This window comes from Propithecus coquereli, unplaced genomic scaffold (assembly GCF_000956105.1).
Source record: "Propithecus coquereli isolate 6110/MARCELLA unplaced genomic scaffold, Pcoq_1.0 Scaffold228, whole genome shotgun sequence".
NCBI classification, from domain to species: Eukaryota; Metazoa; Chordata; class Mammalia; order Primates; family Indriidae; genus Propithecus; species Propithecus coquereli.
This window is the reverse complement of record NW_012147819.1, coordinates 2,608,031-2,624,434: the sequence shown is the minus strand read 5'-3', so window position 1 is coordinate 2,624,434 and position 16,404 is coordinate 2,608,031. Positions and strand designations below refer to the sequence as shown.

Below are 16,404 nucleotides of genomic sequence, written 5' to 3'. Positions count from 1 at the left end.
TTGTTGTTTCATATGACACAGAACCCATTCCTACATAATCAGGGTAGGCTTCAAGAGGTAGATAACATAGATCATATCAGTCTGAAGGCAGATCCACATAAAATTTTAATTTCAAATATATAAAACTATGTTCAGTAAAGGAAGCTTGAAGAGGCAAAATTCTTTAGGCTACTATGCTCAAAAAATATTTGTGATCTACGTTTATGTATTTAAAATTCAAAGACAAGAGAGAACAATATGTAAAACTGATTTTATTTGACGTGCATGTATACTGAATATAAAATTAGTTTAGCTGATAGATCTAGAGTGGGTAAAACTCTCTAAATAGATCATATAAAACAAAGATTGGCAACCATTTCTTATAGGTTTCTCTGCTACAACAAAAAGACTTTTGCCATTGCCATAACTTGATATTACCAGAAAACATTTTATGATATTTGCCATTAACAGTATGAAATAAAGTGGAAAAGTAAGAAATATATCTATATTCTGAAAATTAAAAAATTTTAAACAACAAATAAATGCTTACTTGCTTGTCCTTAGAAGGAAACACATCTATCTGAGCAAAGATCAGGAGTATCCAATATACACATAGTCATCAAGTTAATTTATGTTGCAGGAACCAACTTTTTGGCAGGTAAGAAAGGTGCATGACTCTTCCCTAACCAAGGGTTATTCATGAGTCAAATAAAAGGATTTTGCTGAAGTCTGCTGACTCTTCCTTGACATGTTTGCTCTCCACCCTCACAATTACAGGGATTTGAGAGATTGAGGCCCTTAGCTAGTATCTTAATAGGTCCCTTTGTCCAGTCTTGCCCCATGCCCCCATCCTTCTTCCATACTTTTGGAAGTTACTCTTCTGAACCTTAGATCTCCATTGCCTGTTCATAAAGCCCGGACTTCTTGATCTACACAAGACGCGCACCACCTGACCACTGCTTTCCTTTTCTGACATTTTACCCAGCACCCTTGCTGTGCTCTAGCCCCTGGACCACTTGCACTTGCCTGAATGCCCTGTGCGGTTTCATGCTTTCACTCATCACAGCCACACGCTGGGCATGTTGCAGGCTGTTTTCACGCACTTGCTCATGCTGTTCCCAATGCGTGGAACGTCCTGCCCAAAATCTGTCCCGTGGAAAATATCCACCCATCTTTCACAAGTCTTGGTACATGGTCCCTATAATTTTGGCCTTATTAGTTAAAACTAACCTCTTTCTCTGCCTTCAATCAGCTCTATTTGGATTTCGATCACCGAAAGTCTCAATACAGCTATGTCTAGTAGGCCATAAACTTTGAGGACAAGGTCCATGCCTCATTCATCATTTCATCCCTCACACCTGCCTAGTACTTTACACTTGCATTGATTTGTCTTAGCCTCTGCTAGTCCTATTTGGCCTTCATCTATGGCAAAGAGCAAAAAGCTATAAAAAGCTTCATCAGACACTACTTGCTTATCATTTTACAAGTTAGAATAGAAATATAAGGATCATAAGGATGAACCTTAATGGGTGAGGCCCAGAGAAATTTGTGATTCAAGTTAGGAGACATATTAATGGCTCAGGGTTTCTTCCATAGCCACAGTCAGGAAGATGTGCTTCTTATGCTACCTTGTTAAGCAGCTAATCAAATGGAGCACAACAAAACAAATGGAAACATTCCTTTTCTCCTAAGAAGTTCAACAATTCTAGTATTGTGGAACATTTAATAAATAAAACCTTTCTTCCGGTTCCCTCTTCCCATAAGCAGTTGAACACATCAATGTTCAGCTCACACTATTTCTCAGCTTAATGCTGGCATAATGTCCTGAATACAGATTTCTCTTACTCTTCTGCAGATTTAATTGCTTCTTCCCCTCTATGTCGCATAACACTATATACACTCTATTATAGCTAGTTAAAAAATAATAATATTAATTCTAGACCATGAAATTGCAACAGGTCAGTGCCTGGTTGGCATATAATGAGCACTCAAATGAATGAGGAAGTGAATCTTGCTTTAATGAAGTGAGTCAAGACTAATCACGTTAATTCCAACCTTAAGAACTTCCTTGGCATTTGATGAGGGATCATTATCTTTGAACACAGATTTAATTTCAGACAGTGGATTTTGCTGCCTGAAATATTAAAGTTTGCAAAAAAGGTGTTAATTATTTATGAGGACACTGTGTTTTAAAGAAATGAATTTATTTAAACTATTGCCATAAGGGTTACTAAACAGTAAGTGAAAAAACCACTAACGATGGTTGTCATACTGGTTGTTTTTATGTATACATACTTAAGATAATTTTAAGTGGTTGGAATAGGTCCATAGAACATGAATATTCTGTGGTGTTGCATTTAATGTTAAGTATTTAACATTAAAATTATTTAAAGTTTAATTATTAAACTCCAAGTGAGTTTGCTGTGGGCATATCATTTAATCTAAAATGTGCTTTTGAAATTTGTTCCCATTGGATCCCTAACTGGTTGACCCCACCCTACCCATACCACTCATAATATGATTCATTATTTTGTGATTCTTGATAGTTAAGAAAGCAATTTTAATACCTGAAATGCAAGTCTAGCCTGTGGCTTCATTTTTAGAATAGGGTAATTTTGCAAAAGTACTTGAATGCTTGTTTTAACACTGCTCCATCTCGACTCTGATATTATAACTGTCTCACTGAAATACATTTACATGACTGGCAGTACTAAGACACTTAAAAATTATTTCAAACACTAATCTCCTTTGGACCTATTTTTTGGGGTTTTATATACTGCTGTGGCATTCTTTTAAGAACATAAGCTATAATTAGAAATGACCTGGAGAAAAGTGACTAGAAAACAAATCTGAGGGCTTTTAAAAACTTCACAGTATAGTAGTAAATGTTTTAAAAGATAACCCATCTGATGACATCTATGCAAGTGAATGCTACAAATTCAAAGACATTAGGAAATAGATTGGACTTACTTTTATATTTACCTCTACAGATGCTCCATAATAACCACAGTAATATGGTAAGGAAGCAATCAACAATTTGTCTCAGTCTTTGTGTATATGGGTATCTGTATACTTATTTGACACACATACACACCCCAAATACCCAAATTACTTTAGTCCTATATACATTTACCTCTCAGAGTGATTTGAAGTAACCACAGTGGCACATAAAAGGAGAAAACATAATGAATTCCAGGCTTCCTAGTAAGTAAAGCCAAACCAGATTGTTCAAATGATGCTGTAGTAGCTATTTTTTACAGGGAAACACAGATTTCTATACTTTCTGGTCTGTTACTTCATAATTAAAATTTAACTTTGCTAATGTTGGTTTCAAGTAATGAAAATAAAACATTCTTGACTTAGGATTGTATATAATACATGAAAAAAACAGGTTGTGAGCTTTTTTTTTTTGACCAATCATCAAACATGTTTTCATCTAAATGAAGGAAATTCTTCCAGTTTAATATAAGTTTTTCAATGAAACGGAATAAATTTACAATAAAGTTAGTGATCTCATTCAATAAGTCTTCCAATCTTCAAGTTCAGCCTAACAGAATATCAGTGACTATAGGAGGGGAAAAAAAAAAACACAATCTCTGTGGCCATCATCTTAGGGGCTGGTTTTCTTGTATTGCTGAATTCTATCACAAGCTGGCCTGTTTCCAAGGTTTGGACGGTACTTTAAAACAGAACTGCCTGAGAAGATTCAGAAAGCCTTTGTTCTTGGGCTTACACAGTAAGCACTTTGCGTGATTCTTAATCACATTTTTATCCAGACCACAGTGTTGTAGGTCACATTTTTCTCAACAATGCTTTATACTGATTGGTGCTCTATAAATATAAACATATTTATAAACAGGATACACACTGACGTGGGGATATGAAGTCAGCCAGCCATCCATAGGCAGAATGGAATAAAAATTGCAGGAAGAGTAGTATATGATGCCAAGCCCATACAGACTATAGATGCCAGTCCCAAGACTGCTGAAGCAAGAACACTTCTCTGATCACGAATGATTATCTTCACATTCTCACAAAACTGGAAAATAAAATTTAAGAATATTAGGAAAGGTAGCTAAACCCAAGAAGAACCACATATAATCAAATAAATAAAACAGATTTCCCAGCTGTTTTTTGTCTACCAGAAGAATTAGAAATTCCCTTAATGACCTCTGAAAACATTTACAATGCTAACAGTCTAGTTTCTTGATCCCACAACCTACAGTGGCTGAAATGATCTTTTAGACAATTGGGTAAATAATGGCAGTTGCCTTTGTAAATATAGCATTTTATAGAAAACTATAGAAAATATAACCACATAAAATCATTCAGAATTAAAGGTTAAAAACAACATTAAACTGCTTGTCAATAACAATAACATATTCTAAAATTATATGAGCAAGGATGTCTTTAATCTTGAGTAAAAACAATGGCATTTGGCCTATTAAAGGTAGATTTAATCCCTCCAATTCACCATTCTAAAATTTGGTGATACCAATGATAACTTTCTTATAAGTCTCAAAATCTAAAGGCATAGAAAGTCTAATTTTGTTGTCATCTCTCATTCTCTGCCTAAATAAATTCAATTCATCATTAATTATGTGACATATTATTAGCTGCTGGAAATAAAGATAAATTAAATATGGTCTTTACACCTGAGGAATGTATTCTTCTAGTATGCATAAATATTTTTCCTTAGAAAAATAATTTTATTTAGAAGTAATGGCTTATGTTTGAATTCTGGCTCCACCTCTTATTGGCTGTGTGATGTCAGGTAAGTCACTTTAACCTGTCCAGACTACCCTCTTCTCCTCTTCCTTGGGAATGCTGAGGTTGTTATGGAGAACAAATGAGATGTTTTATGCTAAAGTACTCTGTATTCTTCTATGCACTGTATAAATGTGAGGTATTACAATGATTATTATTAGTACTATATCTGTCAACAATTATCTCTACCATAGCACTGTCTGTGCCAGAATTAGGCAATTAATTGCCATTTCTATATAAGTTTTGCTATTCATACTTATTTTAGGCTCTTTGTCTAGACATGGCATTGTATGTGCTTTTAGGGTTTTCTACAGTGGCTTACATAGTACCAGACAGATGGGTTTCCAAATTCTTAATGGGTAGAATGAACAAGTTCAATATATTTTAATATACCATCTTGAGAGTATGATTGTCTCTGTTCAGTCACACAATATCAAAACAGCTTTGAAACATCCTGTTTTACAGATGTTGGCCTGCTTATAGGTCAAACATATGATTTTTCTCTTTTTACTAAACTAACAAGGCATTGAGTAACAATTACTCTATCTGAAAGTGGTGAGGATCAAACCGAACAAAGTTTTCAGGACAGTGAAAAAAAGGAGCTTGGCAAATAATGGAAGATGTGATATTAAGGTAAGTGAGTAAGTTGTAGATACAGTAATACTTGTTTTATCTTTTCCTCAATAATTTATAATTAAGGCAAACAGAATCACTGTGGACTCTCTTTCCCCTAAGAGCAGATTTTCTCAAGGAGCATCTATCTCCTTTCTAAGGTCCTGTTCCTGTTTACATGGCTTGTCTGCCCAGGAGGCATCTTTAGTGGTGCTCAAAGGTAGGAAATTTCTAGAAGGTATGGAGAAGTCTGTAGGGACACTTTACCTTGAGCACTTAGTCTCCAAAAAATAAATGGGTATTTGCAATTATTTTTGGCAATGAAAAAGCAGTATTAGTAAAGTAAGAAAAAAAAAATTATAGTAGAGAAGAGCACAAGGAATAATAGTGGCCAACTAAAGGGATTTTTAGTTTACAAAATACTGATTGTCAACAGCAATATAAAAATCCCATAATTTTATAATTTCCAAACTTGTAAAATAGAGTATTACCACAAAGAAGTAAATGTTCTTTTCCAGTTCATTTTCAAACCAATTACAATGTTCTCCTGAGGGAAAGGGTTTTTGAGAGTTTTTATAAACTTGAATTCAAGAGACAACTTTGCAACTCTCATGTTAAGTTGATAATAGCTGTATATATGGAGAACTCAACAATCAGACCCAGAATCAAATAATTCCTTATGTTTCTAAAAAGTAGAAACCAGTCCTTCTTCACTATTAATGACCTACTTCTCTCAAGGCATGTTCAAAAAACAGTCCTTAGAATCAGAAAATTTGGGATGAGGATTTTTTTTCCCGGGAAATCTACTCTGTGGCCAAATTGTTTGTTAAACCATTCAAAGTGAGGACAAAAACTCAGTTTCACAAGAGGTGCTATGCAGCAACAGCAATTAAAACACTCCTCTACTTCTGTAAAACCTGACAAAGTTTCCAAAGATGAAAAACTACTCCAACTAGTTATTTATGCAGATTAAATATTTTACTACCTTAAAAAAATGCTTTGACTGTTTTTCTGGAAAAATGTATAATACAGTGCTATATGTGTTCATGAAAGAGTAACTCCTAATTACCAGATAGAAATACTGTTTTTCCTTAGAGAAATGATTTGCTTGGTTCCTAAGTAAATCTGACGTGTTTCCTTTTGTACACTTTTGGAGCCAGTGTTTGTAAATGTGGTGAAGTTCATTTCTAAACAGGCCTGGACTGGAGCTCTGATTCTTGAATCATTGCACAGTGCTCTAACTGTATTTTTATTTTACTTGGAAAAGAATTCCTAGATTGAGTCTGTCGTGGCTCTATAAAATCTACCAGGAGTTTCATATACCAAGGTATAAAAGCAAAATACTTCCATGCTCTGCCACAGAGGAGAGAAAAAGATTTTACCAAATTGGTCAAAAAATTAATCAAGATATGGAGCAATTAAAATTTGGTTATATGGACTCAAATTTTCTTGGTCCAAAAAAACATCTAAACATGACTAGTAACACTAAAGCTCATTATGTGATTACCCAGGTTTCCATTATGAAGAGTAAACATTAACAATTACTTTCTTTAACAAGTGCAGTGAAGGCTGAGAAAGCTTCCAATTGCAAATGAAGTTGCAGGCTTAAAATGTTAACTGTCTTTAAAAGTTAAGAGGTTTTAAAAGGAAATAAAAATCCATTTGTCCCCTTTGGATTTGTGGCTATTTTAATAATCTTAAATTCTAATGCTGTTTTCTCAAAGTACTCATAAAAATTACTCTCCAACATTTAATAGCTCTTCTTGAAAATCAATTGTTTTGATCTCTGGGCAACCCATAAACAATCTAATCTAACTTTAGGGCTAATGCATAAAAGGATACTTAGCAATAAGGAAGTCTAGATGCAGATTAAACCCAAACTCAGAATTCAGAATACCAAGCAAAAGACCTCTCTGAAGCGCAGGCAGAGGAATAGGAATTTATCAGGGAGCCCCTCTTACTGGGAATTTTGATAATTTATATTAAGCAAAGGAAATTCACTCTACAGCATACAAAGGGAGAAAACTGCATACTTCCTTATTGTAAAGGCACACAATTTTGTTTATAGTGTTATGGATTAAATTTTGAACTCTAGACACCTTCCTTCCAATTGACATTCTTGGGAAAAGTTGCAAGTATAGGACAACGGATTTCCTATGACTCCCGGCCCCCCAATGCCCTTTGTCACTTGAACTATTGTGGGTGGACACACTGATGACTTCTGCAACAATAGCTGGGCAGCTCTCTGGAATCTCCGTAAGCGGTCCTGTATTGCCACACACTTTTACTGCTCATTTCGAGATATTCTGCAAGGCACATCGCCATTTATTTATTCAGCGTCCCTTAGGAACACCGGAGCTTTCCTTACGTAATCTAGAACTTTAAGAATGGTGTGGAAGTGGCGGGGTTGGTATCCAGGAAGAAGATCCCGGCTTCCATGGAAGAGAAAAGCTCAGGGATGGGAGGGGGCATGCCACCTCCCCTGCGAGTCACGCGTCATACCTTGTCGGCCTGGGGGCTGACCGGAGTGCCGTATCTGCAGTAGGTCACGAAGTGCTCGCAGTTGTCCCACAGCAGGCTGTAGGAAGTTAAGCCTATCCGCTTCTCAGCCCTACGCGCCACTTCCTCGTTGAGCAGCGCCTTCTTCTTGAGGGACTCGTCCAGGTGATTGACCAGGATGTTGGCTCCGTAGGCGAAGTCCTCCACTGTGTCCACGCGGATGCTGGCCACTTTGACAATGACGCCCAGGATAAGACGCTTGTTGGAAACCACCTTCTGCGTGCGCCCCTTGTCGTCGGTCAGGGCCAACAGAATGTCGGGCATCAGGTGGGCGACACGATTATCGCCCAGGTAGATGCCATAGTGGGTCAGGTGGGTCCGGGGCACCTCCAGCACGTCGCCCCGGAGGAAAGAGCTGATCTCATAGAAACCGTTCCTCCCTTTGTCTTCGCCCGGGGAGCCCGAACTGAAGAGCTTGAAGTTGGCGATGAGGAGCAGCTTCTCCAGTAGCAGGGACACCACCTCCAGCATCGGGTTCTTCATCCTGTAGGGAAGAGGGAGCCTAGGAGGGGTGCCCCCGCCGCTCCGGCGCGAGCAGGGTGAGCTCTCCAGACAGGGGCGCTGTGCCGCTGCTCACCTGCAGGCCAGGTGAGATACAGCGCGAGGTACTGCGGCTGCCGAGGAAAGAGGAAGAAAAAGAAGGAAGAAGGAGAAGCCTGGAGACTGGCTCAGCCAATCCGCAATGGGGAGTGAGGAAGACAAGGAACCGGTGGCTGACCGCGGGAACAGTGGGAGCGGTGCTACTGGGAGCAAGACGAACGAGCACACCTGGGGCCTCGCTGCGGAGCAGGGCCGAGCACAGTGCTCCGAAGTTCCACCTTCGCTGCGGCCTTTTATGGCCGTCGAGGGGGCGGGGCCGAACGCCGTCACAGACCCGGAGAGCGCACTGATTGGGCGCTGGCGGCGAGCCGGGTTTGCAGCGGGGAGGGCGCTGGACCGCGCTCTCTTTGGAAGGGGCGGGCCGACTCCGGGCTCCTGGTTCTGCACCAAGATCCCTCCCCGCTGCTGGCTCCCTCTTGCACTGGAAACTTAAGCTCTTCCGGCCTTAAAGCGGCCGATTTAGGGGGGGTAGAGGCCCAAGGCGTGACCGCGCGAAAGGTCCGGCACCTGTTGGGAGTGGGGCGCGTTCCTGGCACTTTGGCGTCATTTTTGGTGGAAAGTCCGCACGGGCGAGATGTCTGAGTAGGAACACCTCTCTCCGAAGAGATGAATATCCCGAACCTCGGCTTACGAAAGAGATTGCATTTACTTTGCCAAGTGTGCGCGCCTCGAAAGCCTGCGGATTCTTTTCTCTGCGGATGTCCCCTTTCTCCCCCCAGGCTCTCGGCGGGCGCTCGGGCGGGGTCGCCGCCGCGCGTGCAGGCCCGGCGCTCGGGCGATCGGAACCCGGGGCCCCTCCGCGCTCCGAGGCACCTGTGGCGGTTGAGCTGCGGGTCCCAACGGTCAGCATGAAAAAACCGCGCGGCACCAACGTCCGCCAGGAAAGCGGAATTTGTGTCAAGTTTATTTCTCCGGCTTCAGGATCACAGGGATCCAGCTTCGGTTAACCCACCAAAACGTTGCCTTTTCTTTTTCTTTTCTTTTCTCTTCTCTTCTCGCCTCTTCTCTTTTCTTTTCTCCTTTTCTTTTTCTTTTTTTTTTTTTTTAGTGCAACAGCCCGGAGATGACCAAAGAAGGCAAAACACTTGGATCCGGCACTGGGTTCCTTGCCCCTGAGCGTGCAGCTTCCCCCCAAAACACGCCCCCGTGCATCCTCGAGGGTGGTCCCGGGGAGCTGCTGAGGCGCCGGCCGCTCCTGGCCCCGCACGAGGTGTCCGCAGCCCGCGCTGAGTTCCGCGCCGATGCATTATGTAAATGATTATATTCCGCGGACAAAGGCCAGAATGGAGAGTCTCGGATGGCTCCACAAAGCCGTCCAGCTCGGGGCTAATAGGTTTCATCAGAGAGCAGATTCTCTGCTCGCCTGGGAGAGGGCATTCTCTGCGGATGATGGATGAAGGAACATTCATCTTACCTGGAAAATGAAGGGGCCATGGAGACCAGGCGAGGGGGGAGGACGGCTCCCTATTATCCTCGGAGGCCGGGCCTTCGCTCCCACCCCCAGGCTGCCATCAGCGATCTGTCCCCGTCGTCCCGCTAGACGATGACTTTTGTTCATTTCACAAACGATCGCGCACACATTGTAGTCCCAGCAAAGAGGACAAACTCCCACAAACGAATTGGAAGAGGAAGGTGGGCAAGAGGAGAGATGGTAGAGGACGTGGAAATTTTTTAAATTTTACTTTCCTGGTCTACCCTCCAAATTTACAGAAAAGCGCCAAGGTAGCGACTTGCTGAAACTAACCAAACACCTCCGCACAAGGGTGCTTGCTAGCTTCTAGCAGCACGCCAGCTCCGCACACTTCTTTGAAACCGGGGTGGTCTGTGAAAATGGTTTAAAGTCTGATCCAGACCTCGGCGGACTTTCGCTGCAGAGCCCAGGGCGACTCGCAGACTCCGCCAGTGCAGTTCCGGGAAAGCGCCAATACCCGGGCCTCCGGTGTTACTGGCCAAACGGCCCGGGAGATCAAAGGGGACCGGGTGATTAGCGGTTTCCGTCACTGGCGGTCACTAACGCGGCTTATAACGCCTAGCACTGTCTCCACCAGAGTTCAAAAACATTAAGGAGAAATCACTCAACAGCTTCATCCGCACGCGCGCACGCACGGTTTTTTGGAAGAGACAGGCAGTGCCAAGCTCATTTGTATTTGATTTTTTCTTTCTTTCCGGGGGGCCGGGGTCAATATTCTGGCCACCTTCTTCAGAAAGGGAGTCACTTCAAAAAGAAAGCGAGAGCGACAGGAGGCCCAAATCTGTGTATGTTGCTCAAGATGCAGATACTCAGCCGCCTTGGAAATGAATGGGGGTGGGGAGTATTCGTGGTTTCTTGAAGGTTATTATTTGCCTCTGATAAATCCCTGTCTTCAAGCCAAAATGTTATGCCATTAAGTAACTTTATTTTTCTCGGAGGAACTGCCCGAAAGCCTCCCTCTCCCCTGCTCTGCCTGCCGGGAATTCGGCTTCTGGCTCCCAGAAGGAAGCAATGGAACGTCTTAATTTTCCTGGTTTCTAGTCTCCCAGACCTCCTCAGGAGAGGAGGGGAGGCAGCTTTGCAGCTGAGAAAATGCCTTGTCGAATGAGCTCTTGTTGCTGGACTCCTTGCCCTCCTGGTCAAGATCATCGTAACCTTACCTTGCAAAAGGCAACTTCTTGATGTTCTCAAAATCGCATATATTTCTGTGGCTGAGCGGTCAGTTTTTCATGGCCCCCTAGAGACACACTTCATAAAAATATGTTCACACACTCATAGGCTCACGAGACCACCCATACCTTCCCGCCGGCATCAATTTTAGTTAAACAAAGGGAAGACTATCTCTCGCTGACAGGTGGAAAGGCCCCAGAGAAATGTAACAATGGGAAGTTCTCCTAAACCAGAAACTGTCATATGGAGACAGGAGAAAGCTCTCCACCCCAAATTGCTAGAAAGACCTCTCCTTTTCCAGATAGTAAGAAAGGTGGCTACAAAGATAAGGTTCCAAATGCAAACATGCCTTAAATATATCCATGGGAATGGGTTGCCAGGTCTGGCAGGGAGATTTAGAAAAAGCCTAGATTTTCCTGGTCAACATATGTAGACTGTGCTGAGCAGTCAATCCTCACCTTGGCCACCATCCCCCTAACTGCCTGCAGAAGAACGAATGACAGCTAGTGTCCCCACCTGTTGATCTGCCCCAAGCAGTGTCCTCCCAACTAATACACTCAGGCCCGAGTCCGTTTCTCCCAGTAGCGCAGGCCAAGACCCCTCTCGGTCTCAGCACAGAAGAGGCTGAGATTGGGGCTCTCTGAGCCCACCTAACTTCTAGGCCTCTTCTTCAGACCCTCTATTTCAACCTTATCACGGGTCCCAGGAGGGTTTCTGCTCACAGGAGTGAGGACAGGGAGGGATCGGATGCCGAAGCCTAAGGCCTTAGAAGGCAAACAGATTTCCCGCCCCCAGGCTTCTTGCCTCTGGAGCCTCCCTGCTCCTCAGAGAAGCCTTTGGAGTGAAAGATTTGATCATAAATAACATTAGTAATAATAATAGCTAATGTTTATTGTACGCTAAGTGCTCAATGAACTAAGCATTTTCTCATTTAATCCTCATAACCCTGTGAAGTAGTATCTCCATTTTACACAGGAAGAAATTGAGGCTTATAACTTTGTCTAGGTTACTGTGCTAATGTGTGATTCACGTCTCAGTCACAGGTCTCATTTGCCCTCAAATCCGACGTCCTTAACCATCACTGGGGGAGGCCTGACCTTCCATCAGACTAAATACCCATCATTCATTATTTATTGAAAACCTGCCACGTGACAGGTGCTATGCCCAGCCCTGGAAGTTCAGTAAAACACCTATCCCTAAACTGAGATCCCACACCCTTTCTTTGTAATTTGGACTTAATTTCCCCACTTCCCTTGTGCCAAAAGGTCCAGTTTCTAACGTGAGCAATTTCACTGGGCTAGTGAGAAGGGGCTGGTCAAGGTTCTGGTTAATAGTGTGCTCTCACCAGGAAGGCTCTTGCACTTGAGTGGCCACAAGGTCCTGCACCCTCCTTAGACACGTGAATCTGGGTTGGGGAACTTCGATGTCTTACCCAAGGGCACAGAGTCAGGAGCAGAATCTAGGCCCAGTGTCCCTGACTTCTTATCTCTTAGACCTTCTTTTCCCTGAGCTCTGAGCCTGATAAATTTGGTTTTCTAAATTGCATATTCTAAAATTCTTACCCTCCTTTAGGATTATTTTGTTGTTCATAGATGTTTTTTAGACTACTAAATCACTGGGCTTATAAATAATGATAATTTTAAAATTTGTTATTCTTTGGAGCTATCCATCTGCCTCCAGTTCATTTACAAATGCTCAGCACTGATTCCCCTGGACAAAAACAGGGGCCCTAACTAGCTCCCTCCAAGGGTGTGGGAAGAACAAAGGCTTTTGTGAACTTTCTTCTGGCAGCAGAGGAAAAAGAGCAGACACTTTTTCATGGAGCCTCCTAAGTCAGTGCCACATGGAGTGTTATGCCAATAGGAATCAATTACCCCCTGGGAGGAGACTTTCCCGGCTTCCTTCCTGGTGGCTGGCACCTTATTATGAGGACCTCTCTCTCCTATTGTTTTGGAAAGATTAAAGGCTGCAGCTTCAGTTAGTCATGTTGTTGTTGTTTGTTAACCATAAAATAAGAACATTGAACAAAACAAAGAATTTACATTTAGATTATGAAGAATCATGACCCAAATGAATACAGCTTCATCTAAAATTAACAACAGGTTGAGGCAGCTGTGATGTAGAGAAAGGAGACAGAAGGGCAGAAACCCCTTGTTGAAGGCCTGGAGGTGCCATTTACAGCTAAATAAACTCAGACGAGTCACTCGTCACTTCTGAGCCTCAATTCTGTCTTTTTGTGATACAATGGGAATAATATTTCAGAGGGCTATTTTGAGGATTAAACGGAATCTAATATATTGCAGCATTGCATGGAAATTCACAATGTGATGCATCCTCTATAATACTTGTGTTATTCTTCAGAGGAATAAAGTAAGGCAGAGGAGCTTTTCCATTTCTGCTTTGACAGCACAGTCATCCGAGAGTGCAGTGTAGACAAAGGGCATACTTTAACTCACAGACCCTTTCTGAAGACTGGCACAGAGCCACAGGGGTGAGTAGAAAGTAGACAAGTCAGTGTTTTGGAGTTGAATGACAGGGTGAGAGCCTGAGGACACAGACAATCAATCCATAAGCAGCAGGCACACAGGGAGTCACACTCAGGGGACTGGGAGCTCTCCCAAGCCCTGCTCCTCTGCCTGCTCCCCACCAATGAAGTGGTTTATATTCAGTTTTAATTCATAAAAACAGATTAAAACCTGTCATTGTTTTTTTTTTTAAAAAAAGCCTTTCACAAGACACAAAACACCCCAAATATTCATTTTAGTAATGATAAAATAAAATGATACCTAGGAATGACTAAAAATTTTGTGATCCCCACAAATCATAAAGCACATTTCACTTTAAAATATAAATAATAAATGGCAAGCCATGTTACTTAAGTTGGAATAGATACAGCAACTACTTTATAAATTCATCTTGTTTCCTTTTGATTCTAATTTATTGTTATAGAGGCAACAGTAAATATAGACATTGGGTAATGCGAGATTGTTAACAAAAGCAAATGTGACCATAGCCTTTGTCTACATATTCAAAAGGCAACTCCAGCGCCACTGTCTTCATATAGAAACATACAGATAAATAGGGTGTTGCTAAGCCTAAATAGAACAGCAGTGGCAAATGCCAGTATTACTAAGTACTAGGAACAGTGATAAATGCCATGTTATTAATTATATTTCAAAATCCTTTCTAAATTTGTAGACATTCTAAAGATACAATGTCAGGTAACTGAATGCAGAACTTTCTCTCTTAATATCAGGCTTCATTTTAGATACTCGATATCTGATCGTGTGTGAGGTTGCTGACACTCTTGAGGCCTGACAGTCCACATCTGTCCACTGTCCTCCTGTACAGTGTGCTAGACTAGCATGAGGTGCTCTCTTAACTCTTCCAACTTGTAACCTCATGGTGAACAAGTCTATGAAAATCAAACTACTCAGGCCCTTTGGAGAGTCTTAACCGTTAGTGAATTTTCGAGAGAATAATTACAAGAAAAAGAAGATAAATCACTGTCCAGTACTTAGAAAACCTAAATAGGATCCACAATAACTGTTTTCAAAGTAAGAAAGAAGTCACTCATACTCCAGTAAAGTAGTAATTACATAAGAAGGAGAGAAAAAACAAAGCAGGAGTTTGGCAGCAGTTGCTATTGAAAATCAATGGCTCTTTTGATAACATATCTTCAATCACACAGAAATTTTAAACTATATAAGCATACTGTCCCATCAGTGGTTTGTGATAATATATATTATTGACATGTTTTGAAAAAATAATGTTTCTTTTTAATTTGTAAAGTTAATTTGAAGGGAGGTCAGTGTATCATTCTGGTATATTGTAGTTACATTTACTCTTGTCTTACCCCACGCTAAAACAAAATTCAATGTAGTTCAACTATAGCTAATTCATACCCAAACAGCTCAAGCAACTATAAAAACGGAAAATTGGATTTTTGTCTCAGACTTCATAACTGGGAGACCTCCAAGCAGGTAGTGCTCTACTTAAGAACCAAGCTGCCTGTGTTCACCTCTGCAGGCAAAAACTGCGTGCTTGAATTAAATACACATATTTTTATTCTGGTTGCCCTCTACAATGGCTTGTCTTTAAGTCAGATTGCATAAGGTTATTTTCATTATATCAACATCAAGAATGTGAGTGGATGGCCGGGCGCGGTGGCTCATGCCTGTAATCCTAGCTCTCTGGGAGGCCAAGGCGGGCGGATTGTTTGAGCTCAGGGGTTCGAAACCAGCCTAAGCAAGAGCGAGACCCCGTCTCTACTAAAAATAGAAAGAAATTAATTGGACAACTAAAAATACATAGAAAAAATTAGCTGGGCATGGTAGCACATGCCTGTAGTCCCAGCTACTCGGGAGGCTGAGGCAGGAGGATCACTTGAGCCCAGGAGTTTGAGGTTGCTGTGAGCTAGGCTGACACCACAGCACTCACTCTAGCCCGGGCGACACAGTGAGACTCTGTCTCAAAAAAAATAAAATAAAATAAAATAAAAGAATGTGAGTGGAACCGAAACTGGATCACACAGGATTTAAAAAGAAAATAAATTCAGTAAGTCTTTTATTTAAAGATAAATTAAAAATATGTACAATAGTTTTCATTTAATAGGAGTTTAAATCAGAAATCACAGTAATGTTAATGTTCAAATAGTTTGACTTTCAGAAGCAGTAAGAGGAATATTTGCCCTTTGGTCGTAATTATCTCATGTTGTAACCTATATTACACTTTCTCTTTTTCCATCTGTCATTCTTTTATCTCTGTTATTTAATTCTAGGGGGTAGGAGTCTGGAAGGGAGGGCTCTAATTTTTTTGATGATAAACTCTAAGTATACTATTCCCACTGGCTGTAATCCTTGGGGTCCAGATGGCATCAGGAAAATCAGTCCTAAATGAACTAGAGCTTGGGCACTGGGGCTCCTGATCAGCATGAGAGTGGCCTGAGGTCTCTTAGATCACTAGGCTCATCCATTGGTGACCTGCCTGCAAACTGATGCTATGGAACCCCGGGGTGCCAGGCCAGACTCAGTGGGCCCTTACCAAGAGGGAGGTCAGTAGAGGGTGGTCCTAGAACCAGGCCACAGGTTTAGCTAGACTTAGATATCCTCAACATTGTTATTAGATTTCCTACTTCCAGTCTTATATTGTGAATATTATGAATATTGTCACAACCTACATTGTGATTCTAAATAAGCTGGTTAAATTCTTCATGCCCTGGGTCACTCATCTACAGCAAAGGTGAT

The 16,404-nt window shown here is 41.5% G+C and overlaps 1 protein-coding gene across 1 annotated transcript; it reads right to left on the bottom strand.

Moving 5' to 3' along the window:
- Positions 1–3,612: 3,612 nt before the first annotated feature.
- Positions 3,613–8,747, bottom strand: LRAT (lecithin retinol acyltransferase (phosphatidylcholine--retinol O-acyltransferase)). Its single transcript, XM_012645244.1, has 3 exons — positions 8,495–8,747; positions 7,861–8,401; positions 3,613–4,018 (listed from the first exon to the last, which is right to left on the bottom strand). Exons 2-3 carry the CDS (start codon positions 8,398–8,400, stop codon positions 3,866–3,868), a joined length of 693 nt encoding a protein of 230 aa, XP_012500698.1. The 5' UTR covers position 8,401; positions 8,495–8,747; the 3' UTR covers positions 3,613–3,865.
- Positions 8,748–16,404: the final 7,657 nt, after the last annotated feature.